The sequence below is a fragment of the Meles meles genome, chromosome 4, assembly GCF_922984935.1.
Source record: "Meles meles chromosome 4, mMelMel3.1 paternal haplotype, whole genome shotgun sequence".
In the NCBI taxonomy this organism is placed as follows: domain Eukaryota; kingdom Metazoa; phylum Chordata; class Mammalia; order Carnivora; family Mustelidae; genus Meles; species Meles meles.
Window position 1 is genome coordinate 40219327 of NC_060069.1, and position 25581 is coordinate 40244907.

General features: G+C 42.5%; 1 protein-coding gene across 1 annotated transcript in view; it reads left to right on the forward strand.

Annotated features, from left to right (window-relative positions):
- The window catches only part of SLC49A4 (solute carrier family 49 member 4), an 81778-nt gene extending 62051 nt beyond the window's left edge, over nucleotides 1-19727 (forward strand). Inside the window, exons 8-9 of the mRNA XM_046001621.1 lie at nucleotides 354-536; nucleotides 8036-19727. Coding sequence (XP_045857577.1) covers nucleotides 354-536; nucleotides 8036-8151 — 299 coding nt within the window. The 3' untranslated portion in view covers nucleotides 8152-19727. The remainder of the gene's footprint in view (nucleotides 1-353; nucleotides 537-8035) is intronic.
- The last annotated feature ends 5854 nt before the right edge of the window (nucleotides 19728-25581 follow it).

Consider the following 25581-nt stretch of genomic DNA (forward strand, 5'->3'; position numbering starts at 1 on the left):
ATTAAGTTGCTATATTTTATCTAAACATCTATCAGCCAGGAGTGTGACTAAGGGAGAAGAATCCTTTTAATTATTATCATAGTGGTAAATTTTTTTCCCTGCTTTGGAATGATCCATACCAAAAAGACAAAGCAAATAAACTGGTTATCATCCAGCAACAAAACTTTCTCCTATCTACTCCACAAAACCTGAGCAAAGAGCTGACAGATGATACTTTGTCAAACTTTATCAGCTACCATTGAAAATATGTGAAATTCCAGAGTTGCTACTTATGGAAGAGAATACCCAGAAGATCTCTCGCTAGGACTCCCTGCTGCTGCCATGAAACTAAAATGTTTGTGTTTTTATTTTAGTGACATTGTATGCCTCCTGCATTCTCCTGGGAGTGTTCCTGAATAGCAGTATACCTATATTTTTTGAGCTTTTTGTGGAAACTGTCTACCCAGTTCCAGAAGGAATTACTTGTGGAGTTGTCACTTTCTTAAGTAATATGTTCATGGGAGTACTTTTATTTTTTCTCACATTTTATCACACAGGTAAGAAATTTGACTTTTTATCTCCTAGCTAAATGTGTTATGAGAGAGGTTTGTGGTGCTGATGTATAGGGAATTTATATGGAGATTTCTCACCAAAGCAAATTACCTTGCGCTTTCACGTGCCAGTTAAAAAAAAAAAAAAAGATCCTCAGTTGTTTTTCTTGAATGAGTTCCTAGCCTGGTCTAGTACGCCCTCGCTCCCTAGAGGTTCTGGTTTCATTAACCTGGACTGGGTCCTGCATTTGTATTTTTAAAAGCCCCTCAGGTGATGCTAATATGCAGTTTCCTTCAGAACCACTGGGCTGTTGCTTTTTAAAAGGTACTTAGAATCTACTGTCTTAACATAAGATATAAATTAATGTCTAGGGTATATTTGTAGTGTAAAGCCTTAAAGATGAGCGAGGTCACCTAAGGAGTGTGTAGAATGTATAGAACAGCTCTGTCCAGTGAAACTTTTAGTGATGATGGCAATGCTCTTTATCTGTACTGTCCAATACAGTTCTGCTAGCCACATGAAACTAGTGCAAATAAGGAATTGGATTTTTTAAATTTCATTTTAATTAATTTAAGTTTAAACAGCTACATGTGGCTAGTGGCTAGTGAATTGGTTAGCATGGGGAAAGAGTAAAAGAAAGTTGAAGTGAGAAACCAAGAGTACACCTTTGAAGAAAAGGGGCAAGAGAGAGAAGGATGGGGTCCTGAACTCAGCTAGAGGAGTTAGCCTTGGACAAAAGGAGTTAGGAGAGGAAGCAGCATGCGTGGGCAGAGAAGCAGATACATTTCCCGGGAAGATCATTGAAGGAGCTCTTTGATGGCACCAACTTCTGCTTACAAGCTAATCTGTTAGCTGGTGGGAAGATAGTGGAGAAAGGGCTTACAGAGAGAATGGAGCATTAAAATTATCTTTGAGGGGGACGCCTGGGTGGCTCAGTTGGTTAAGCGGCTGCCTTCGGCTCAGGTCATGATCCCAGCGTCCTGGGATCGAGTCCCACATCGGGCTCCTTGCTCGGCAGGGAGCCTGCTTCGCCCTCTGCCTCTGCCTGCAACTCTGTCTGCCTGTGCTTGCTCTCTCTCTCTCTCTCTAATAAATAAATTTTAAAAATCTTTAAAAAAAAAATTACCTTTGAGGAGTGGAAGGAGATGCTATGGGAACAGCTGGAAAAGTTGCCGGGCAGGTTGAAGGCAGGCCTGTCTCATGCTGGGGTCCATGGGTTTGTAGTGACTCCGTTTTGCATGGTTGTTTGGTTTTCTCTGATATTCTTTCTTCTCCTGCCCCAAATCTGTCTTACTGTTTCGGAAAATTTGAGTATAATTTCTGGTATTCTTTTTTGCATATTAAAATAAGAACTTATACTTGGGATTCTTGAATGTAAAGGTTTTATTAATTTCTATGAGGCTTAGATCCTGTCTTATTTCCTCATCTTAATTCATCATTACTACCTTTTTTCCTTCTTTGCTGTTCTCTTAACTGCTCATCAAAATACCAGTAAATTCAGATAATTTGTACCTGAAAGAATCTAATTTCTAAGATTCAAATGTAAGAAACGTTCTAAAATGTGACAATCTAAGAGTCCTAATTCTTTATAGGAAACTTTCCGACAGGTTTTATAATAGAAATAATAGCCATGATAACTACCTTGACTGGAAAGTAAATTTTTGAAACTTTCCAAAGCTGATAAAACAGTCTGGCCTGGGTTTTGAACAACTTTGGACATAGCATTTTCACCTAACAGCATAAAGCATCTGAATGATGTATTAACTTCTTAACAATCTAACAACAGACTAGTATATTTCCATCAATCAGTAATGCAGGTATTGTAGGTTCTAACCTTCCTAAACTTGGTCTGAGTTGAGTTTTTCATATGAAGGACAGAGATTAATGAAGTCAGCCCACCGGTTACAGTCCTCCTGGAAACATGTGTTCCTGTCAGGGAAAATGCCATCAAGAGATGTTGGAATAAGGTCTTTGCTTCCAATGTGTTTTCTAAAACAGAACAAATAACTCTAAGTAGAATAAACAGTTATTACACATGAGCTTCAATCCACTTCCGTATGTCACATTTGAAATTAAGAGGCTCAGTGTCTCTCTATTTTTGCATGGTAAAGTGTGTGGGTGGCAGCGTTGCCCCTTCAGGTGGTAGAAACAATTTTCCAGCTCATGGGCACAGCTTTGCTAAGTGGTCCCTGCAGTCTGGCTAGAGTGTGTTTTTTTCTGTCTGCTGGAAATGGAGTTTTGTCCTCCCAGTATATAAAAGCAGTAGATGCCAGATAATGTTATTCCCCAATAAATAAACCTCTTGCATGTGGTCTCTAAAGTACATCATATATTTATTAATCCATTTAAGGCAGAGAATACCCCTCCACTGTCTGAGTGTGGAAGAGCCCAGTGTACTCCTAATCATTTTGCTTGGCCAGTAGAGTGTCTGTGTCCCTCTGCTGGTCCACCTGCAGCTTTCAGTCTGTTCAACAGAGATGAGTCTGGGGTGAAGCATCAATCAGTGTTCACCACCTCCCCCCTCAATTTTACAGATTCCTAGTGACCAGATAACAAGCAGATGTTTTTGTTTCTCTGGCATAAGTAGCAGAACAAACACGTGGTAGTATTTCTGCTAATTCTTATCTCACTGATATAATCAAGGATCTATCTAGCTGGGGGGAAAAAAAGCTTCCCTCTTTTTGGTTGGATTCCGATCACGTGTTTGTGTGTGTATATATATATATACATATAGATATATATGTCTATGTATAGATACATAGATATATCTATACATAGATATATATATGTATATATAGATATATGTATCTGTGTCCATGTTAAAGGCTTTTGCCTTATCTCCATGATTATTGTGAAGAATGAAACTTTAATAATTAATTTTAATCCAACAAGGTGATTTTCAGGAAAAAAAAAATCCCAGTACATTTTGACATTTTAGAGAGTAATCAGAAGGTTTGTGTGAAAGAGCCTAGGACAGGTCATCCCTGGCACTCACGAAATGTTTGTCTTGTTTCCTTCTAGATAATTTGCTGCTTTCTAGTAGGAATTTAAATATCTAGGCTTCTATTTTAAGGGAATGCTTTTACCTGTTTATGTGTGACTGTACATAATAAATGCACACAAATATGCCCACATCTCTCTAAGGCCAAGATTACCAGAACAATGACAACCTTGTTGAGGCTCTTTCATATAGAAATGATCTACCCCTGCCCCAATGATCCTGCCCCAAAAGTCCTGCAGCAGAAGCCCTCACATCTTGTAACTGAGGTTTGAGGACAGGCAACAAATCTGAAAATTCTGCAAAATTATTTCCTGAAAATAACTTTTAGCTCCACAACCTAGTACCGTAAACATTTCTTGGGATAAATGGAATTCCCTTCCATCACAGCCAGTATTCAAACACCATAATCCGGTCATGTTAGAACTTGAAAAACTCACCCAGAAGTTAGTTATGTGTCAGGATTCAGTTCTGTCAGTTACATGATTAGAAGGTCTGCTTTTTAATCATCATGAAGATCTGTGGTTTCATGGGTCACTTCTCAAAGAAGTACTAAACTTCCGGACTAGCATTTATTTCCCCACAGTGTGCTACTTTGTGGGTGACTCTTTCTCAAGATATTATTTCTCAGGGCTGTACAGACTAGCCCCAAAATGACCCAATTAGAATGGCCTGCCTAGCAAGAAAGCCTCCACTGGTAATTTGCTTGCAGATTACGGCCATTGCCATCATGGATGGTAGACATCACACCAGCTTCGATGCCAGTGCCTCTGGCTTCTTGGGACGCAGGATCCCCCATGTCCTGTTCTCTTTCTGTTTGGAGTACTTGGAACAGTATCAGAAGTTTCTTAGAGTTTTTCTGTCTTGGGTTTTTCAAGGTCACTTTAAAACACACACACACACTCACACACACACACACACACACACACACACACACACACACTGTTATTTGCTCCCTAATACAAGCATGTTTGTAAAACTGAGTTGCTTTCAAGGTCACTTTAAAACACACACACACACACACACACACACACTGTTATTTGCTCCCTAATACACACACACACACACACACACACACACACACACACACACACTGTTATTTGCTCCCTAATACAAGCATGTTTGTAAAACTGAGTTGCTTCCAGTAATGTTTGCTTGGAGAATCTCTGAGTTATTCCAGGCAGTACAGTGATACTCTATCCTAATAACTTCACATACAAAATCAGTTTGAGAATGCTGTTATTTTCTTTATATGCTTTGAAATATATTCTAATGTTCTCTGTTTTGTTTGCAACTTGTTCTCAAGTTTGTATTGTTTGCTATTTTTTGTTCTAGAAAGTTTTGACTAAATGCACTAAAGGTTTTTACACCTCAGGCCTTTCACTTTTAAGTAGCTGACCATGAATTTGAGGCCGCAGGGTGACTCAAGAGATTCAGGGGCCTGGCTGAAGAGTGAGGCTTTGACTCTTGGTTACCAGAACAGGTTCACCAGATGTGGACTAGTAAGGAGTAATTTTGTATGTAGGGAGTAATTACACAATGTTATAGTCAGATCTGTTGGGTAGTTAATGGGAATGAAGGAAGCAGGGCATTACACCATGAAATCATGAGGTCATGCGGCTCCTTTTGAATGAAAATGGAGACAGTTTTGTTAAATCATCCTAATTCTGGTTTAATTCCCAAAGAAGGTAGAAGGTTGGTTCTGGAGAGTGGTATCTGGGACCAGACAAGTACTTGAAGGTGGTAGAAACTGAAAGCATGGCATCATTCAAGAGAAATATGAGGTTAAAAAGTGTAAGAGTACTTCTGGAAGAAAAAGGTAAGAGGATGAGTCAAATCCTGATTAGTTCAGTCCCAAAAGAGCATCACCATTTGGTGCAGAGTCTGCTTCACCAAGTAAGACACAGTGCCTGTCCAAACTGTAAAATTAGCAAAGACTATTCTGGATGCACTATATATAATAAATGACAAAGAACCAGTAGAAGTAGAGAGAGGGGCAGATTTAAAGTATGGATTTGTATTTTCTGTAGTGAAAGACCAAAAAAAAAAAAGAATATTAGAAAACCATGCTCTCTTTAAAAAGGTATAACAGTTGGGGCACCTGGGTGGCTCAGTCAGTTAAGCATCTGCTTTTGGCTCAGGTCATGATCCTGGCTCCTGGGATTGAGTCCCATGTCAGACTCCCTGCTGAGTGGGAAGCCTGTTTCTCCCATTGCCTGCCACTCCCTCTGCTTGCGCTCCTGCACACTCACTCGCTCGCTCTCTCTCAAGTAAAGAAATAAAATCTTAAGAAAAGAGTATAATGGTTAAGAATAAGAAAGTTTCATTGAATCAGAACCCTGTTGGTTCAATTATGTCATATGACACCATGCTCATAAAGGACAGCAGGTGACTTTGCTACTGCAAAGTCATATGAAACATTTAAGCAAGCCATTTCCTGCTTATTAGAGCACCTAAGCTGTGAATGATGTGAATGGTTTGTAGTGGGAAAATGTAGAGATGTGTATCTTTTTGCCTTCTGAAAAGGCCAGTAATTTCAAAGAACAGTTGTAGTTGCTTGAGCCAAGTGAACTTAACTGAAAAGTGGATTTGACTTCTCAGAGTGGGGCACAATAGTAAAAACCAGCCTGTAAACCATAACCCTTTTCATCTGAACCCAGGGAGAAGGAATAATTTTATAACTCTGATGAAATAGAAGGTCTCATTGGCAATGTTTGGTAAATTTCTGGGTTTCAGGGGAGCAAGGACAAGTTGGGTATTGCTACATATATGTTGCTCTAACCCCCCCATAAAATACAATCTCTTTGAGATTTAGAAAATGTCCTTCTTGTAGGGCACTTTGTCAAGCCATACTTTTTTTTTTAGCTATTGCTTAAAATTTGACCTTAAAGTCAAAATGCTCACTTTTAATACAAATGGTATGCTGTTCTATTTTACTGTCTTTTCTCTGCTGTTTTATTTTATTTTATTTTACTGCTTCTTTTTGCCTGGTTAAAATTATTATCTGAAATCCAGAAGCTGTATGGTTAATATAAAAGCTGACAATTCTGGTGTGTCATTTCAGGGAATATTGGAATGAAGACAGGATTCTAGGGGCACAGCCTTCCTGGGTGTTTAGATTATAGTCAATCCAAGTAAAGCACAGGAAACAGCTTTGCAGAGAAATACCACTGAAATATATGTCTTTGTTATATGCTATAGAATAGCATGTCTGGCTTTTAAAATGTAAAAATTGAGATGTGGGGAGGCTGCTTTTGTAAGCATATTATAAAAAAAAGGTATTTCAGCACCTTTTCTTACCACTTGGTTTTCTGATTTCCATTTCAGAGCATAAATTGCTCTTTTAGCCATATGAATTATGGATTGAACTAAAGCAGCAGTGTAGAAATCTTTAGGATGATTTTTGAAGATTAAGCCAGTATTAATATTCTATAGGAGTACAAAAGGAAAATATAAACCTATAGTGGTGCCCAAAGGAAAGAAAATGTACGAGGGAGCTTTTCCCCGTCATTTTTTCCCCCTCATTTGTTTTTTTGTTTAAGATTTTATTTGTTCATTTGAGAGACAACACAAGCGGGGCTGGGGTGAGGGGGTGGACAGAGGGAGAAGCAGACTCCCCGATGAGCAGGAAGCCCGCCACAGGGCTTGATCCCGGGACCCTGGGATGATGACCCGAGCTGGAGGCAGACGCTTAACTGACTGAGCCACCCAGGCGCCCCTGTTGTTTGTTTGTTTAATTGAAATTGCTTAATGGATATTAAACTAGGGAAATTATCCCCTCCCCCCACCTACACAACCCCTTCATGCCAAGATGCTGCTCACTTTGCACCCAGAGCTTCAGGATTGCCTGGCAAGGAGGGCTGGTAGAAGGAGGTAGAAGAGATGCACAGCCCCAGGGCCACTAGAGACAGGTGGCCACAGGGAGCTGACGTGTCTTGGTAGCATGAGGCTGGGGTTGGCCTGTGGGCCAGCCCCGAGTTCATGAGCCAGCATTTTTGAATAAGCATGGTCTTGATACCATTAAACCGAGTAATGACAGAATTGCCTGTTTAGATGATTCCTGTAGGTTTTCGGATAATTGGCATCATACATACATTTATGCTAGTAGGGGGGAAAAAAGACAACTAGAAAGAAATAAACCAAAATATTCACAGCAATTTCTCTGAGGGTAGAATTCGGATTAATTTGTTATATTTCACTTCTTTTTTTTAAATGTATTTTCTAACGTGTTTTACAATGATGACTGCTTGCTGAGAACTAGATATTTCTATCCAAGAAAATCTAAAAGTGTTGTCTCCAAATTCAGGTGCTTTTCCTACTTGTCTTTCTAAACTGTCAGATATTTCTAAACAGAGACAAGAGTGATAGTGATAGAGGGCATTTAAAAATAGCGAACAAACATCTAAAGGTGATTGATTTCCCCACCCCCTTTGGAGGAATAGATTTTTACAGGTGGTTCTGCTGCTGACATCTGAATGCTTACAGTTGCGTGTTTTTGTCTTCCAGAGTTGTCTTGGTTCAACTGGTGCCTTCCCGGGTCGTGTTTGCTCAGTCTCCTCCTCATTCTGTGCTTCAGGGAATCATATGACAGACTCTATCTTGATGTGGTTGTCTCAGTGTAATAGCGCAGACGTGAAGGAGTCGAAAGAGGGACTGGAAGTCGTACTGCGCATTTGTTTGGAGTTGCACACCTAACAGGAGAAAAAAAGGAGAAGAGAGAAACTTCACTCAGCGGTGTTGTTAGGGTACAGATGATCGCGTTCATTTCATGACTACTAGGTAATAATAACGCGGGACCGGAGGGATCGTAGGGGATCGAAAGACTATAAAACGGCACACCTGTGCCTGGTTCCGGGGCTGGAAGTGTGGGTAGCTTACACGTAAAGCACTACCTGAATGATGTCCTCTATGTTTTGTGCCAGTGCTAAACTACTGATTGATTAATTGTAATTATGGAAAGAAATAAAGGGTATCTGTCACATACCTTACCTAAGTCCCATATCAGAATAGGAAGAAATGCCACTAACTTCTAAAGAAGTTTAAACCCTCCATCAGATTTTAATTATAAAGTAGCCACAAGGTCTATCGATGATAAAAATTAGCCACGTGTACACTACATTTTTTTCTAATAAAGCCATTTCTTATATGACTCCTTATTTTTAACCAGGTCGGAAACCTTGGGCCATCTTTATTACGGTGAGCAAGTGCTTCCCACTGCTTCAGAACACATAGTTTGTGTCTCGGTCTCCACTTATCCTTGTTTCTGTGAAATGCAATTTCATCTACTAGGCTCTTAAATAATTATATTAAAGGTGACTAAATGTTCAGTATAGTCGCATTAAATATTGTATGAAAACTGTAATTCCGTTCTGATTGAGCACTTTGTTCAAAGTGAGCTGACAATTCCATGGAACATTCTGTCTCAGGCTGTATGTAGAGAGAGAGATGGTGGCAGGGGGTGTAAAGCCCAGCACCAGCTATTATTTACTTGGGCTGCATTTTATTAAATGACCCTTGTTTGAAAATAACCATTTATAACACAGAAACTTCCAAACCTGTTGAGTGATTTCTGGATTACATTCTTGTATTTCAATTCAGGTTGTAAAAGACTCCATTCTCTATGGAGTCCGCACGTTTGAGAAGGCGATCTTTTGTCAGTGCCTATTTTCTTTGTGTGGATGATAGCTTTCTTAAAAATGACAGTTACTCATCGGACAGCTCTCAGACATATATTTCACTGGGACATAGATGTGCTTCAGTGGGATTATGGTATTACCACTGTTGACATTCACATCATTCCCCTTACCTAGGAAAACCAAATGTTTTCCCAGAAAGACAAGAACAATACTTACTTTGCCTTCATTATTCTCAGCTTCCTTCAACCACCTCTCTTTTTTTTTTCCTCCCTTGAAATTATATCTTGATTGTCAGCTAAATATGTATTTTATTTGTCTTTCTCTGAACAGAGTGCAAGCCGACTCCTTCTCTTAGCCATGGTAGTAGAATGTGGTTAAAGAGGGCTGCTTAGTCCTCTGCTCTGCTCATCTCATCATGTGTGCACACATCCTCACACACGGTCCAAAGCCCGCCCCCCCTTCATAAGTCCAGGGTCATGCGGGAACTCACCCCGGGCTCAGAGGAGGATCTAAGCCTTCTTCTGAGATCCTAAATCATGCTCTTTGAAAAGTAAGGAATTTAGCCTCTGTCTTCCGTCACCTTAAAATCACCGCCCGTATAACCACCCTGCTAACTTAGAATCAAGAACTGAAGGAACTAAGGAACTTTCTAAGAGAAGGAAAAACCCATGAAGGCTAGGCTTAGTTCCAGTTACCTCTGTCATTCCTCAGTAAAGGAAAGCAAAATTCTTGAAGATGATTGAAAGCCAGCCACTGTGGATATGAGCAGTCCCTGAGCGATGCTCAGGTAACCCCCACCCCTTCCTCTTAGAAGACAGAAAGGAGAGGGAGGAGTTAGGAAGTACTCAGTTTTAGACAGAACTGTTGTGTTTGAGGACACTGTATATGAAATTTTTCTATAATAAGACACGATATAGAACATTCTAATTATAGTTAATTCTACTTTTAATACGAAGTAAAGAAAAACACTTTAAAAATATTACCTAAGTGACGAATTTCATGACATCCCAAGTGGGTAGTGATGAAAATTCCTACATCGTACCAGACGCCAACCATGTTTTTAGCACATGAGAAATGCTTCCATCTCATTTATTCTATCTGCTTACCCCTCTGGCAGATGCTTGTTCTAATCACAAACTGCAACTGTTTAAAGTGATCAAAATTTCATATACCAAACCTGATAGAACCAAAGGGCTTTGGAGGTGGGGAGAGAGGATTACACATTATTCATTTCCCTGAATATTTCAAGTCATATGCATTTTTTACTTCTTGTTATTTCTAGCGTGCATCAAAATAGACCAGCTGTTGTCTTTGTACTTTCTAAACAAACACTGCAGAGTCCTAATGAAATTTTATAACAAAAGAAGTCTGAACCCCCCACTAAGCCAAGCCCCTCATTTTAGAATTTATAGGAACAATCCCACAGAGGCTAAGGATCTTGCTGACGGTCACAATCCTAGTTAGTAACAAAAGTAGAACCAACACCTTGTGACTCCCAAAGCAGGATTTTTTCCCTACCTCACAAAACCGCAGTTTAATTGGGACGTTTCGGGGGGGTCATGACGACTCCTCTGTGTTTGTACATGGTGGGGCTTGGAACAAATCATCATTTGGAATATAGAAAGTACAGGGATCTAACGGAGGTGACTGGTTTTTAAGTAAGATCATTCTGTTTTCTTCATCCTGTTGGTGCTCTAACATCTCTGAGTCTTAGCCTACAGGGACGTGATATAAAAAGATTCTGATGAATAATTCAATCCTCATAAACCAAGTCAACAGCATTAATTGGTAAGAACATGTATAGTGTAAGTTCCCTGTGGCTTATCAATGAATACTTCACAGTTTATGGGAAGAAACATTTTTTAATACAGTCTGTGGTTGAGGTATAGGCACAAGATAATTACGCAAACAAATGCATTTCACTGGAGGATGGAGCTAATAAAATAAGAGGGAATCAAGTTAAAGTAGGATTTTGTATATTTAAACATATATGGCTTCAGGGCCAAGCTTTATCATAGATCATATATTTATGCTTCATTATTGAGAATGTTTACAGCTTGTTTTTATGAAGCCCTTCTAATGAGGGATTCAAGCTAAGAGATTTTAAACTGAAAAGATTAAATTCCTATCTACTTTAAATTGTTTTTTTCCTATTATTTTTACTAAAATCTAGGCATTCATCTTGCTGTTTTAAACTGAAGATCAAATACAAATGCATAGTAAACTTGCTTTAATGTTAAAAATCGCATTAATTCCACACCTGTGCCTAAAATAGTAAGTACGGGAATCACGGTGATTATACCATTTTATATAGCAAGTGCAAAAGAAAACTATGAGGAAATTTGATGACACCTATTTTGTGGATCTAGGAATCCCCCTTTAATTTAGAATTGTACAGAAAGGGACAAATTAAAGTTTATTTCCATACTATCAAACAGTTCGCTAGTCTGTTAGGAAAATATAAGCAATATTCTGGGGACAGATAGTGTTAGACCATCCCAGAAGAACAGAAGTTGACGGGGGGATTTTGGGGCACTCTTTTAACAGCGTCCATGGGTACTTTGTACTCGGTGGAGGTAGTTGTGCACTCAGGAAGCGGACACCTTGACTACCCTGAGCACACGTGTCCTCTCAGAGGTGTCTGAGACTCTCCAGGTCTCTGCTTCCTTGCCCTGACTTCCTGGCACAGGCTTCACCCTGAAGCCCTCCCTGAGCTCCGAGGCAAAAGCCCAGCCTCACGCTTAACTACAACCAAGGCCACATGCCTGGGCTTCCGTCTCCTGAGCAGGACGCTAGCATGGGTCAGTCCAGAGAGCTCTAACAGTTCTTCCCACAGCAAGTTTCATAAGTTAGAATATGCCCTGACGTGGAAATGACAAAGGTCTCTAACAGGCTTCTCTAGCTATTCCTTGTTGCTTTTTAGAATATGGACTGATTCGATAGCCTTATGGAGTCTTTCTTTTGTGCCTTGGAAATCTGGAAGGCCTCCGATGATAGCTTTCCATCTCAACCCATGCTCAAAAAGTGAGAGCAAAGGTTGCTTTGCTCTAGCTGTTCTGTTTGTTCAACAAGGGAGAATTACACTTTTTTCTCTTAAACGACTAAAAAATGAAAGCTGAAATTCATTTCAACTTGATAAGATGTTAGAAATGCATCAAACCATTTGAGCTCTAAAGCACACATCACAGTACTCTTGGGGCTCCCTCTTGGCTCTTCTCATCTGCAAGGGAGGCTTCCACAGTCTTGACCAGAATGGCAAGCAGGACTTGGGAGACACTTTTCATTTACCTAAATGTTAAAAAGTGAAACTTCTACTTCTTACAACTTAGTTTAGGCTTTTTCTAATTCCGATTGATTTTCTTCCCTTGGAATCAAAGAGATGATCTAATCCAACTACCTCATTTTATAAATTAACAGAGAATCTTTGAGGTTCAATGCCAAGCAAAGTTTTAGCAGGTAACCTGAGTCCTAGACCAGCATTCTTTCCATAAGTGGTCAATGTGGTAACCAGAAATAAAATTAAGTAATTTTTTTCATTTCTTTTAAGTTTTTGAAAATTAAACAAGGAATGCATGAATGCATAGCCATTGTAAAATACCCAGTACAGAAATAGAGTGGTCTATCTCTATACAAACACGTGCTGACTATCCATTTCCCTTTTCCAAAGTATTCCTTACTAATCCTTTCAGAAATTCTTCTATGCATTTGCATACATATTTATAGAAACTTGGGGATTTAAAATTAAGTCATCTAGGGAATTATTTCTTCGACCATGTTGGCATTAGCTTTTTGGGGCAGAAGCAGGAGTTTCTGAGATCCTTGTTTCTCTCCCAGATGCGTCTGTACCAAAAGGAAGAGTAGTTAATAGAGACATCTCACAAACCTGGTTGCATACCATCAAACTCTTATCACATCCAGAAGTTTAAAGTGAATTCTAATATGCAATATTCTTTTTTTCATATTGGAAATGGACTTTCTCTTTTGATGTCAACTAGGGCCCACGTACTGTGAGAGAAGAAAGTGAATGACCCACGCCCAAAATCCAAATCGATTTTCTTGACAGGGCTTCCTCGTGTCTCAGCAGAGACACGCAACAGTGTAGAAAGCAGACTCAAGAGAGTAAATTCTGTGATTTCATTTTTTTAAAAAACACTAGCTAATGAAGATTCTGGTGATCCTATTTTCCTGGTCACTTTCCTTAGCTATCTTGACTCACACTACCCATAAAATGGATGCATTGTAGTAGGGCAAGAGCAAAGCTTGGTTTGGTCACCTCTTCCTTCTCTGCCCTCCTGTCCACCCGGCTTTCCCCTTTCCGATTGCATCAGATTTTCCGAGTTACCAGCATTAGGGAGGAAAGCAGGCCAGTGTCTTAATGAACTAGACGCCCAGGAGCCCCTGGGCCTGGCAGGTGTCCCAGGCCTAGCGTCTTCAGCTGTTTGACCTCGAGCAAGTCATTTCATTTCCCACTTAACGCATTTCTGAATTAAGGGAGCGAACAAAGATATCCCTAAGATCTCTTCCAGTTCAAAAACTCAGGTCCGTTTTTATTTAAGTAGGAAGAAATTATGGAATGATGCAAAAGAAATGATGCAAAGCTTCCCAGCACCTTCCTGTTTCCGTTTGTGCAGTGGCCCTCCTCCTGTGAACACATGGACTATTCCACTGAACACATTTGACTAGAAGAATTGGCTCTTTCATTGTCTGTGGGAGGAGATAAGCTGCAGGTGCTGTTTATTTCCCCCAAAGGACTTTGTATATGAAATGCGGGGCTTATTAAATGTATCAAATGCAATAAGAGAGAAATCTGCCATCTGATGTTGAGACAGCGGCATTCCAGAAGCCAGGTCAGAGCACTGCATTTGCTCTCTGGAATCAAGACAAACCAGGAACCCATCCTTTGGCTTGGTTTGATTCACTGTGAGTCAGTGATGAGTTTGCACCTGTAGAAATCAAACTGTCAGATCAGATGGTAAAGCCCATCCTCAGACTTATATTTCTAGAGTGATGGCACAATCAAGGATTGATTGTAAGTTGTTTTGGGACTCTGTCATCCTGGACGAGGCCACACTCTGTCGGGAGAGCTGTGCAGATTACAGAGTGAGAGCAGAGGCTCACCTTGTCAAGGCCAAATCTGTACACAGGTGTTCGTAAGCAAGGCTTCATTGAGGCCCTGATGTGAGCACAACAGCTTGTGGAGAAAGAGACTGAAAAAAGGGACCAGGCTGGGAGTTTAGAGGCCTGGGTCTCCGTCTCTATCTCCAGGGCAGCTGCTGAGCACCCTCGGGACCTTGGAACCCTCTGAACACTGGAGACGGCTGCTGAGCCGTCCTCTTGGACTTCAGCTTCCACACATCTAAATTAAGGGTTAGAGTATAGTTTTCTACACTTAGTGGTCACACATCACCAAAAGTAGAAGATCATAGTAGAGTGCAAAACCTATTCCCCAGTATTTCCAGTTATGCATTATCACCTCAGATAAATGAGGAATTCTACAAGGCCCTGTTAGCTTTTAGTGATGTGTTACCAGGATCTGGGCAATGGGAGAAACTCAGGCTGTCAATATACCCATTTATTTCTTCATTCATCCTTCTATTTATTCTGGATACAGAGTAACATTATGTGTGCAGTGTCTGCCTGTGAAAGAGAATCAGAAAAACCAAAGATGTTTCCATCCTTCAGGACCTTCTAGATGTATTTTAAAAACCAAAATACTCTCCTGAACTAACAATTAAAAGAAGGAATGACAGTTTCCCAAATCCTTAATTGCACACAGCAGGAACCTAAGTATCTTTCTCGTACCATAACTGATTTCAAGAAAAGGATATTTGGTTCCACTGAAATTTTCATCACAGACAGGAGCTTCATCTCTCTGGGAGTATAGCATCAATTTTGGCATTAGGAATCCCAACCCTCACCATCATGGCCGGTCACTTACTAGTCCTTCCAGAAGTTGGGGAGATTGTTGGCACCTCCGTCTTCCTCTGAAGACAAATTTAACAAAAGCATGAAATCTTCCAAAGATTTCATAAGGCCTGGTGAGTCTCCTTTCTAAGGGAAATTTGAATTTTAACAAAGAACAAAGACTAAACACCAAAAGGAAGGATTTCTGATAATAGGACTTGGGATTTCAGCCCATCAGATAGATAGAGAAGGGTTAATCTGAACACTGGAGACTTTCCGGCAGCCCTTCAGGTCTCTCCACCTGCGAATGAACCTAAGCGCACTTGAGCAGCACCAGTGAAGCCCTGGCCTCTGAAGACATTTGGGTTTTTTGCAGAAACCCAAAGAATGCTTGGGGGGGGGGGGCAGGCAGGTTTTAGTCCTGCAGATAATTTTATTTACTACAAATGTCCCCAATTTCAAATTTATCTCCCTGTCCACCAGAAATGTATCATTTTGGAGGTTTATAAAAATTAAGTTTTGGGAAAATTCTGCCTCCCTTCTACTAGATTGCATCTACAAGTCCAAAACAAAATCGCGTCCTTGACCTACATTCATAATGTGCTATTTCAGTTTTGTTGTGATTCAGAGAACATGCCGGGCAGAAGTCAGGAGGAGTGATTGGTCCCATATCACCTGCCATGGGCAGGAGGGGCCTGCTCAGTGGAATTTAGCCAAGATTGAGGGGGTGTGTTGGGGTGGCCCCTTTCTTCATAGTTCTTTCCTGAACTCGCCAGTTCACATTGTCTTGCTTTTCACATTGTCTGATCAGTATGTTATTGCTGAGAAATTGTTTCAGAAAGTGCTAGAGATGTCTCAGGAGCAGCCATCCCTCTTCTCCGTAATCCCACTGTCCTTTTGGCTTGTGCCCTAGAATCCTTGTTCCACGTCCCAAGAAAAGTAGTTACCCTTGTTCTTTCCATGGAAAAAACATCAGTTGATATCTTAGCCCTGACACCTCACCCTCTTTTATCCCAGAGTAGAGAAGTCCTTCCATATTTGTTGTCTTTTTCACTCAAGCTTAGTGTCGACCCCCATGCAGAGCGACTCCATGCTGCCCTTCTGTTGCCTGTAATCATCCTTCTGTCTAACTGGGAGAAAGGTTTTTCTAATGAACCAGCTACTGATCCTGTTCCCATCCAGTCTTTTATCAATATTGCTCTACCAGTAAGTTCATTGTTGGCTAGGTCCTAGAATTTATTTCATGTTTTTTTTTAAACTTTAATTTTTTCTTACAAAATTGCTTCTTTTATCTTAGAGCACACTATGATCTTTTTCCTTCTGCGTACTTTATAAGACAATTTGAACATAATGGAACATTCTAAAATAAAGTCAAGCAGGGATTTCATCATAGCCAATATTAAATGCTGGGAGAAGCAGATCATATTTAAAAAAAGAAAGAAGATCTGAGATGAAGGAGGCTGGATTTCATAATCCAATGCAAGGCTCTTACTGCCTGCTGCGCACTGGGCTAGGCACTGAGGATGTAGAAACAAGACAGAGTCCCTGGCCCTCAGACTCATTTTCCGATGAGTCCATTCATAAAAACCGTGTAGTTCAAAGCTAGCGACACCCCCAAAAGACTGCTATTTCTACAACTGTCTGTGGGGTCTTACTCTATTTGGAAGAATAGTTTCTAAATCCTGACTTCTTGGGCCATGACAAATCCACGCGTGTCCTAACCAACGCATGGATATATGTAACCTTCGCAGACTGTACCATACTCCTAGGCAGCTTTTGAAGGGAAAGGCAGGGAAATGTGTTTTGATGACTTGAGAAGAGGGGGAAAGGTCTTAGGGAAAGCTAACAAGGATCCAAAGATTTCTGACCGATTAGTGCTCTTTCAGACATGGGATTAGGCAGAGGGAAGAGCTTTCTAGCAAGGAGGAGACAAGGCTATGTAAGGAGGCCCAGGAGACCACTGTGAAAGAGTCAGTGAGACAGAAGCCAGGCCTAGGAGGCATGTGTTAACATATCTGCTGAGCAAAAGTGGAGAAGGAGGTTCTGGAAAACAGCCCCGAAACTGGCTTATTCTCACTGAGTCATCTGGCCCAGCCTCCTGCCTCCAAGTACATCCGGCCTGTGGCACGTCTGGCGAACTGCTTTCTCAGCTCAAGAGGGCTGGAGATGGGGGCACCTGGGTGGCTCAGTGGGTTAAAGCCTCTGCCTTCGGCTCAGGTCATGATCCCAGAGTCCTGGGATTGAGCCCCGCATCGGGCTCTCTGGGGAAGCCTGCTTCCTCCTCTCTCTCTGCCTGCCTCTCTGCCTACTTGTGATTTCTCTCTGTCAAATAAAAAAAAAAAAAAAAAAAAGATACATAAGAAAAAAAAAAAAAAAGAGGGCTGGAGATGCTACAGCTTCCCAGTCATCTGTTTTAGAGCCACTCCCTGTTTGCACTGAGAACTTCTTGCTTTCAAGGAATGGAGGCCAGAGCGGGGTGCTCAAGAAATAGAGTGGCAGAGGGGGACTCGCAGAACAATCAAGGCACAGGACCCAGGTGAAGAGGAATTGTAGTGGTGAGGAAGGAGTCCCCACATTTCCTACTTCGAGTTGGTGCAAGCCCACGGGAGCGCTGGAAGGGGGAACCAGCCATCTGGGAACCCCGCCCCCACAGATGCCCTGTCTGGCACAGGGGGCTCCTGTTCTGCTCTGAGAAAGCAGTGGGAATGGAGACATCCAGCGCCTCCCAAGAGGAGCTGTGTTTTACTCGAAAGGCTGTAACTTTAACAATCCCCTCCCTTCCATCCTCCAAGGAATGTTCTGTAATTGAAGGCATGCCTTCAGTACCTATTGTGTTTCCTGCGCTCTGCCAGAATAGTGGCTTTTCATGCCAATTCTTGGATGCAAAGAAATCTTGAATAGTCCAAGTGGACTTAGATCCAAGTAAAGTTCCCATTTGGACTTTTCCATCCATCTTCATCCTCTTGGTCACTCTCCTAGAAGCAAGCCAGAAAGCCTGTCCAACCAAAATCACTCTCCCAAAGCCCCGAACACTTTGCTGTTCTCCTTCTGCTCCTAAGCCACCATGGATTTGGTCTAATTTTATACCGTTCATAGTTCTCTGGCTTATGTGGCTGTGCGCTATCTGACAGAGCAGGAAGGCAGGCAGAGGCCGGGGCAGCAGGTGGCAGGTCAGACGGCTGCTGAAACAGCAGAGGCAGCTCATGGAGCAAGAGCCTGCAACAATCCCATGGCCACTACCATCCACACTGGGCGGGAGTGGGGGAGAGGCGGGGGGGGGGGGGGAGGAGGCGTGGTGGGGCTAACTACTAAATAGGCTCCCGACTCCCATTCCCCAAGGTTCCTGTAGATCACCCTGCCTTCAGCCTTGAGCCTCCCTCTTGGCCTTGAGTCTCATTCCCATTCATGCCCCCGCCCCAATTCTCTCCGGTTAGTCCCAGACTGCAGTGAAGTGACTCCCCTGATTCCTTTCATTCAGTCTACAGAAAAACAAAGTCCTTTCCTGCTGGGATCTGGGTCCACCCTGAGAATGGTTTTTGGCTGAAAATGCTACAGTTAAACACAAGAAGTTCTGATTGCCAGAGCGAAATAGCATTCCATCAGGTTGCAGCCGACTCCGCACTTCTGGGGCAGAGCCTTAAGCTCCACTTGAGGAGCAGCATGGGTCAGGGCTGGGCCAGAGGACTGAGCATAAACCAGATGATGTCTTGTGATTCCTTCCAGGTCCAGGAACTGATTATTCACATGGCAACGCTAAGATCTAGGCAACACAAAGATGCAGACTCTCTGGCAGCAGGGGCCCGCCTCCTATGACACCCCACGTGCCTGGGCAAACTTCTTTTCCCAGCACAAGACATGGTGTAAATATGAACAGGTGCGGAGGGAGCTTAGACTCTGCCCAGCCAGAGACTCGATGCTGGGGGAGAGGGGCGGTTGTGTGCATATCTGCCGGCCTGGCTCTGTGACCCAGTGGGTCTATGCAACTGTCAAAGCATGAGAGCGTGTGATAAATGCCCTCTGACACTCATCACAATTTAGGAAGTGTTCTGTGCGTTTTTAAACAATTCTTATTACCATGTAAAGATTGTATTACATTTTAATAAAAAAAAATTTTTTTTGCATTTTACTTTTTTAATATTTGGGGTTTTATAGACTTTTATTTTATGGCCAAGTATACTTTTGTAAGGAAATGTCGAAGTCTTGAGTATTTTTATTCTATAGTTAATGTCAATTGTAAGCACTGATAAATAGTATTCATATGCAGTTGTCCCTCCTTTCCATCGGGTCTTTTTAAGAAACTATGCTTTGGCAAAGCTCTTTATTTCAAACTCTGCTTCACTTCACATTGTGAAGACCGAGGAATCTGAAAAATAAAGATGCATTTAAAATCTCTGTGCTGTTACATTGTGGAAATGGTAATGTGCATTGCTTTGCCAAAGTGGTAATTAAATGTTTAATGGTTTAGAACTCCCAGTTCAGAACGGGGTTCTAGTCATTACTCACCTTGCGGGAGCTTCCATATAATAAGCCTCCGCGCCTTTGGAGAATGCACATTGGAATGGCGATCTCCTGTTCCGTTTGGAAATACTGTTATGTTGACATTATAGTTACTACTGTGCTGTGGTTTTGCAATAAATGTGTACTGAAAGCACTTGTGATAAAGTGGTCCGCATTTTGTTTTTAATCAAACTCCAAATGGCAGTAGAAGTAAAGCCAAAGCTCCGTGAGTGTTTGGGCAGCGAGATACAGTGGGAATATGTGAGCTCAGGAGCGGACAGGCAGGGCTGAATTCGGCTCCTTCACCAACAAGCCCTGAGCCCTGGGAATTCTTTCATCTCTTTTGGTGATCCTGCACTCTCCTCCATTAAAAAAGGTATAATCGGGGGTGCCTGGGTGGCTCAGTCAATTGGGCATCTGCCTTTGGCTCCGGTCTTGATTCCAGAGTCCTGGGATGGAGTCTGGCATCGGGCTCTCTGCTCATCTGGGAGCCTGCTTCTCCCTCTGCCCGCCACTCCTCCCGCTTATGCTCTCTTTCTCTCTGACAAATGAATAAAATCTTTAAAAAAAAAAAAAAAGTATAATTAACATGAAGGAGTGGGATTATCATACTTGCCTCACATGGATTTTGTGACAACGGAACAGAGCAGCAAACATAATGATCATAAAGCCCCAGGCATCTTGGTTGCCTCTTAAGTGTTGTTTGCCGCCTTCTTTCCTTCCCTCTTGTATGCCTCCCAAAGTCTTCATTTTAATTTTCTTTTAATTTTTAAAAACATTTGAGGTAAAACTTGTTGACCGTTTAAGTAAGGCGATCGTCATTAAATCTGTACAGATTTAATACTACCTCTGACTTATCGTAGGGGTTAATTCCCAGAAAGGTTGATCACAGCTGGATTGAAAGAGTCTTTGGGAAATGTGACAATGTTGTTGATATAAGTCCGCCAAACTATTAGTCTGCTGGAGATCCAAAGGGATTTGCCTTGGTGGAATTTGAAACAAAAGAACCAGCAGCAAAAATTATTGAGGTAGGTCCAGATCTGTCAGGAAAACATGGAAGAACCTCCTTTTTCAGTTCCAAAGCAAGGACATCCATGGTTACATGGTGGAGAGCCCGGGCTTGGAAAAACTCGGAATGATGAATGTCCTTCAACCTTATGGAGGCATGTTTATCTTCACACTTTCTGGATTAGTTTCCAAACAGTCCTGTTCTCCCCTCTAAAGTTCCAAAGTTTTCATTTTTAAAAATAGAGAAAAGTGTACTGCTGTCTTTACTTCTTACTGTAAACAATTTTAATATAGAACAAATTATAGCTGTATTTTTATTTTCTCTCCTTAACATTACATCATGAACATTTTCCCATGACCATGGAAAAATTTATACTTTAAAGTATCTAATTTTATTGTTGGACATTAAGGCTGTTTCTGGGGAGATTTATTCTGGGGAATACATGTATATTTATCCTCGACCTAGTTTCTGATTCTTTTCTTAGAAAAGATACCTAGAAGGAGAATTACTTGATTCAGGTATGAAGACTTAACTTCTGACAGGTATCCCCACATAAACTTAATTATTTATCCGGCTTAATGGAAAAAAAAGTGTTACTTCTATGCACTCACTTCTGACACCAAATGTGTAGGGTTTTTTTCAAACTAAGCAATTCTCTGATTCTCATCAGATACCAACAGTATTTTTTTTTAATTTTAAAATTTTTAATTCTTAATTTTTTTACTTTTTAAAGTAAATCCTACCCCCAACATGGGGTTCGAACTCACGACCCTGAGATCAAGAATTGTATTTCTACTGACTGAGCCAGCCAGGCGCCCCCAGACACTAACAGTTTAACTCAATTGTGACAGTAACTGCCTGAGTTAAGGTAGACCCCACAGGTTAAAGGCTCAGTCTCACAGGAGTACTTCCCTATTCCCTACTTCAGACCCCCAATTGCAAGTCCAAATTGCAAGTCCAAAGTGCCTTCTGCTTCTGATCAATAAAAAGCTATAAATCAGCCATCCCCCTGACCCCATCCTCAGGTTTGATAATTCACTAGAAGGGCTCACAAAACTCAGAAAAACGGTTTGTATACTAGATGACCAATTTATTACAACTGGGAACAGCCAGATGCGAGAGATGAATAGGGCAGGGTGTGAGGGGAGAGGCAAGGACCTTCCAGGCCTTCTCCAGGCTTGGCACCACCTCCTGGCACCACCACGAGATAATCAACCCAGGTTCCCAGCTCCAAATGCCCTTAAGTCAGGGTTTTTAATGGAGGATTCATTAGGTAGACATGACTGATGAAATCATTAGTCATTAGCGATAAACTCAATCTCCAGGCGGTTGGGAGGAGGGTCTGAAGTACCCACCTTCTAATCACGTGGTTGGTTCCCTTGGTAACTATCCCCCATCTAGAGGCTGTCCAGGAGCCCCCAGCCACCAGTCATTCATTAGCAGACAAAAGGCACATCACATTAGAGATTCTGAGGGCTTTGGGAGCTGTGTGCCTGGAAGTGGGGTCAGAGACCAAAGGATTGTTTCTTATGGTGTCACAATCGCCATTAGGGTCCACCAGCAAATGAATTTTTCAGGGATTCTCCTCAGCTGGGAAAGGTGACAAAGAGGGGTGACAGAAGGGTAATTCACACTGCCCTCTCCTTCCACTTCCTGCTCTTTTCTTCACTTCTCATAAACTGCACTCCCTAGCACTGGGGTGGGTGGGCCCTGAGTCAGCCCTTTAGTCCTTACTTACATTAAAATCCTGGACCGAATGATCTTGAAGATTCTGTTCAATTCTGAATTCCAGCAAGTAAGAGGCAGAAAGGAGGCAGCATATTAAGGGATGGAGGGAAGAAGGGAAATTCCCAAGTAGATAAATGAAGATGGGAAGGCCTTATGTGGGAGACTAGTTTTTCACTAGTGATGTCCTGCGTGAGCTGATTCATGCATAATTTACCAGACAGGTATCATTTGTTCCCCCAAAGGAAGCTAGGTCACATTTTGGAGTTTTGTCTATGAAGCAGTTTTTGTGAAACTCAAGACCACATTTTCCATATTACTTTGACATACTAGTGACGTGGATTGCAAGATCGACCCTTCACCCTCCCATGCTTGGCTCAGTAACAATGGGAATAATTTGGGGTGTGTCCTGGATACTGTTCTAAGCACTCTCCGTGCTTCAGCCCTCCCAGCAAACCGAGTAGGTTCTATTATTAGCTCCGTTCATTAGAAGAACAAATCGCTGGAGGTCAAATAGCTGGTGAGCTGTGGGGCTGGGTTTGTGCCCAGATTGTGTGGCTGCGGAACTCCAGCCCTCAACTCAGTGGAAGTAGGCCCTGGGTAACGCCTCCCCTCCACCATTCTCTAGCGTGGGCTTGCAAAGGAATTTTTTTTCCCCAAGAGCAATGTATAGGTATTGCCAGACTTTGTTCTAGGCCTGTTCCAGACTCCATTTACTTTTCACAAAGTCCTGCAAGGGAGGGTCAGTACACACCCACCTTACACATCACACAGCTGGGCAGTGGAGGCGGTGGGGTCTAGAATTCGAAAATACAAGGTCATCCCTCTGTGCCTGGGGCCTTCAGATCAGGGCACTCACGTGCCCTGGATTTAAAGAAAACCAAATACTGCCTTTCCTAACACCCGGTCTGAGGTCCGAGACCCTCCCGCTAACTTGAGGTCAGGGCTGGGTTACCCTTTCCCACTCCCCTTTCAAGTTTGTCTTTCTCCCACTTTGCAAATGAAAAGCAGGTCTTGGGACACCTGGGTGGCTCAGTGGGTTAAGCCGCTGCCTTCAGCTTGGGTCATGATCCCAGGATTCTGGGATCGAGTCCCGCATGGCCTCCTTGCTCGGCAGGGAGCCTGCTTCTCTCTCCACCTCTGCCTGCCTCTCTGCCTGCCTGTGTGCTCTCTCTCTCTTTCTCTCCTTCTCTCTGACAAATAAATAAAATAAAATATTTTAAAAAAAAGAAAGAAAGAAAAGCTGGTCTCTCACACTTGCACTCTGACTTCACCCCCTTCCTCCCCCTCCCCCCGCCCCGCAAAAAAGTGGGAGGGGAGGAGGAGAACAATGAAAAACGCATGTGTCCACAATATCTCTTCTTACTTTTTTTTAAAAAAAGATTTTATTTTTATTTATTTAACAGAGATCACAAGCAGGCAGAGAGAGGAGGAAGCAGGCTCCCCGCTGAGCAGAGAGCCCAATGCGGGGCTTGATCCCAGAACATCATGACCTGAGCTGAAGGCAGAGGCTTTAACCCACCGAGCCACCCAGGCGCCCCCACAATATCTCTTCTAACCAGTTATTCTGCGCCCACGGTGGGGCCTCAGCGCTCTTCCTCTCTTACACAGTTTCTGTCACAGACGACGTGGCATTGTAAGCGAGGCTTTGACTCATGTTGAGATGCTCAAACTTTGGACATATTACAGAGTGGGGGAGCAAGTAGGATGACCGTTGTCATTGAATAACCTTGGTCATGGGGGTCCTGGGTGGCTCAGTCGGTGAAGCATCTGACGCTTGGTTTTGGGTCAGACGGCGATCTCCAGTTGGTGAGATGGAGCCCCACGCCACTGGGCTCCGCCCTCAGCGCGGACTCTGCTCAAGGTTCTCTTCCTCCCCCTCCGCTTCCACCACCGCTGGCGCAAGCAGGCTCTCCCTCAAATAAATTAATTAATTAAATCTTAAACAAAAAACAACAACAACAACAACAAAAAAACAACCTTGGTCATTTCATCACCTTTTCATCCCCTAAATATTGTCAAAGATTGCCAAGCTCCTGAGGGGGTCCCGGAAAGCAAAGCACGGAGGCTGTGAGGAACAGTGAAGGAGGCAGGCCCTTATCTCCGCTGTGACGCAAGTATGGCAAGGCTGCACCGCTTTTCTGACTGTATCTTTCCTGGAATATTCAAGATTGAGGGGCGCCTGGGTGGCGGAGTCAGTTAAGCTTCCGACTCTCAGTTTCAGCTCAGGTTGTGATCTCACGGTCATGGGATGGGAGCCCCACAGCCTCACATCACTCTGTGCTCAGCCTCGAAGTCTGCCTGAGACTCTCGGTCCCTCTACCCGCGCCCCTCCCCCACCGCTGCAGGCACCGCACTCTCTCTCTCACCCTCCCTCCTGCTCGCTCTCTCTCAAATAAATAAATAAATCTTTAAGTAAAGAAGAATACTCAAGATTGGAAAAGGCATGCTGCTTCTGAAGCCCGGCCTCTCTGCCCGGTCGCCATTCTGTCTTGAGGAACAGCTTTGAGAGTCCTCTCTGGCCACCCCCACCCCAGCCACCCACCGGTGCCTCTTCTCCACCCCAGGGCAGGACTCGAGAAGAGAAGAGGGGAAGAGGATAAGAAGTTCCCCATGTACTTCAGACAGATCAATAGTAAGCCTTCAAGTAAGACACACATGGTAAGAGCCAGTTAGTACTGTGTTTTCTTGGACATTTATTCACATTTTCTAAATGGCTTGTTGAGGTGTAATTGCCATGCAGTTAGCCTCACATATTTAAGTGTACATTGTCTGTTTTGGTACATGCACACACTCATGAAACCATCACCACCGTCAAGGTAAGGGAACATATCTCTCACTCCCTTTAATATCCCTTCCTCCCAAGATATTTGCAAACGACATATCAGATAAAGGGCTAGTATCCAAAATCTATAAGGAACTTAGCAAACTCAACACCCAAAGAACAAACAATCCAATCAAGAAATGGGCAGAGGACATGAACAGACATTTCTGCAAAGAAGACATCCAGATGGCCAACAGACACATGAAAAAGTGCTCCACATCACTCAGCATCAGGGAAATACAAATCAAAACCACAATGAGATATCACCTCACACCAGTCAGAATGCCTAAAATTAACAAGTCAGGAAATGACAGATGCTGGCGAGGATGCGGAGAAAGGGGAACACTCCTACACTGTTGGTGGGAATGCAAGCTGGTGCAACCACTCTGGAAAACAGCATGGAGGTTCCTCAAAATGTTGAAAATAGAACTACCCTATGACCCAGCAATTGCACTAC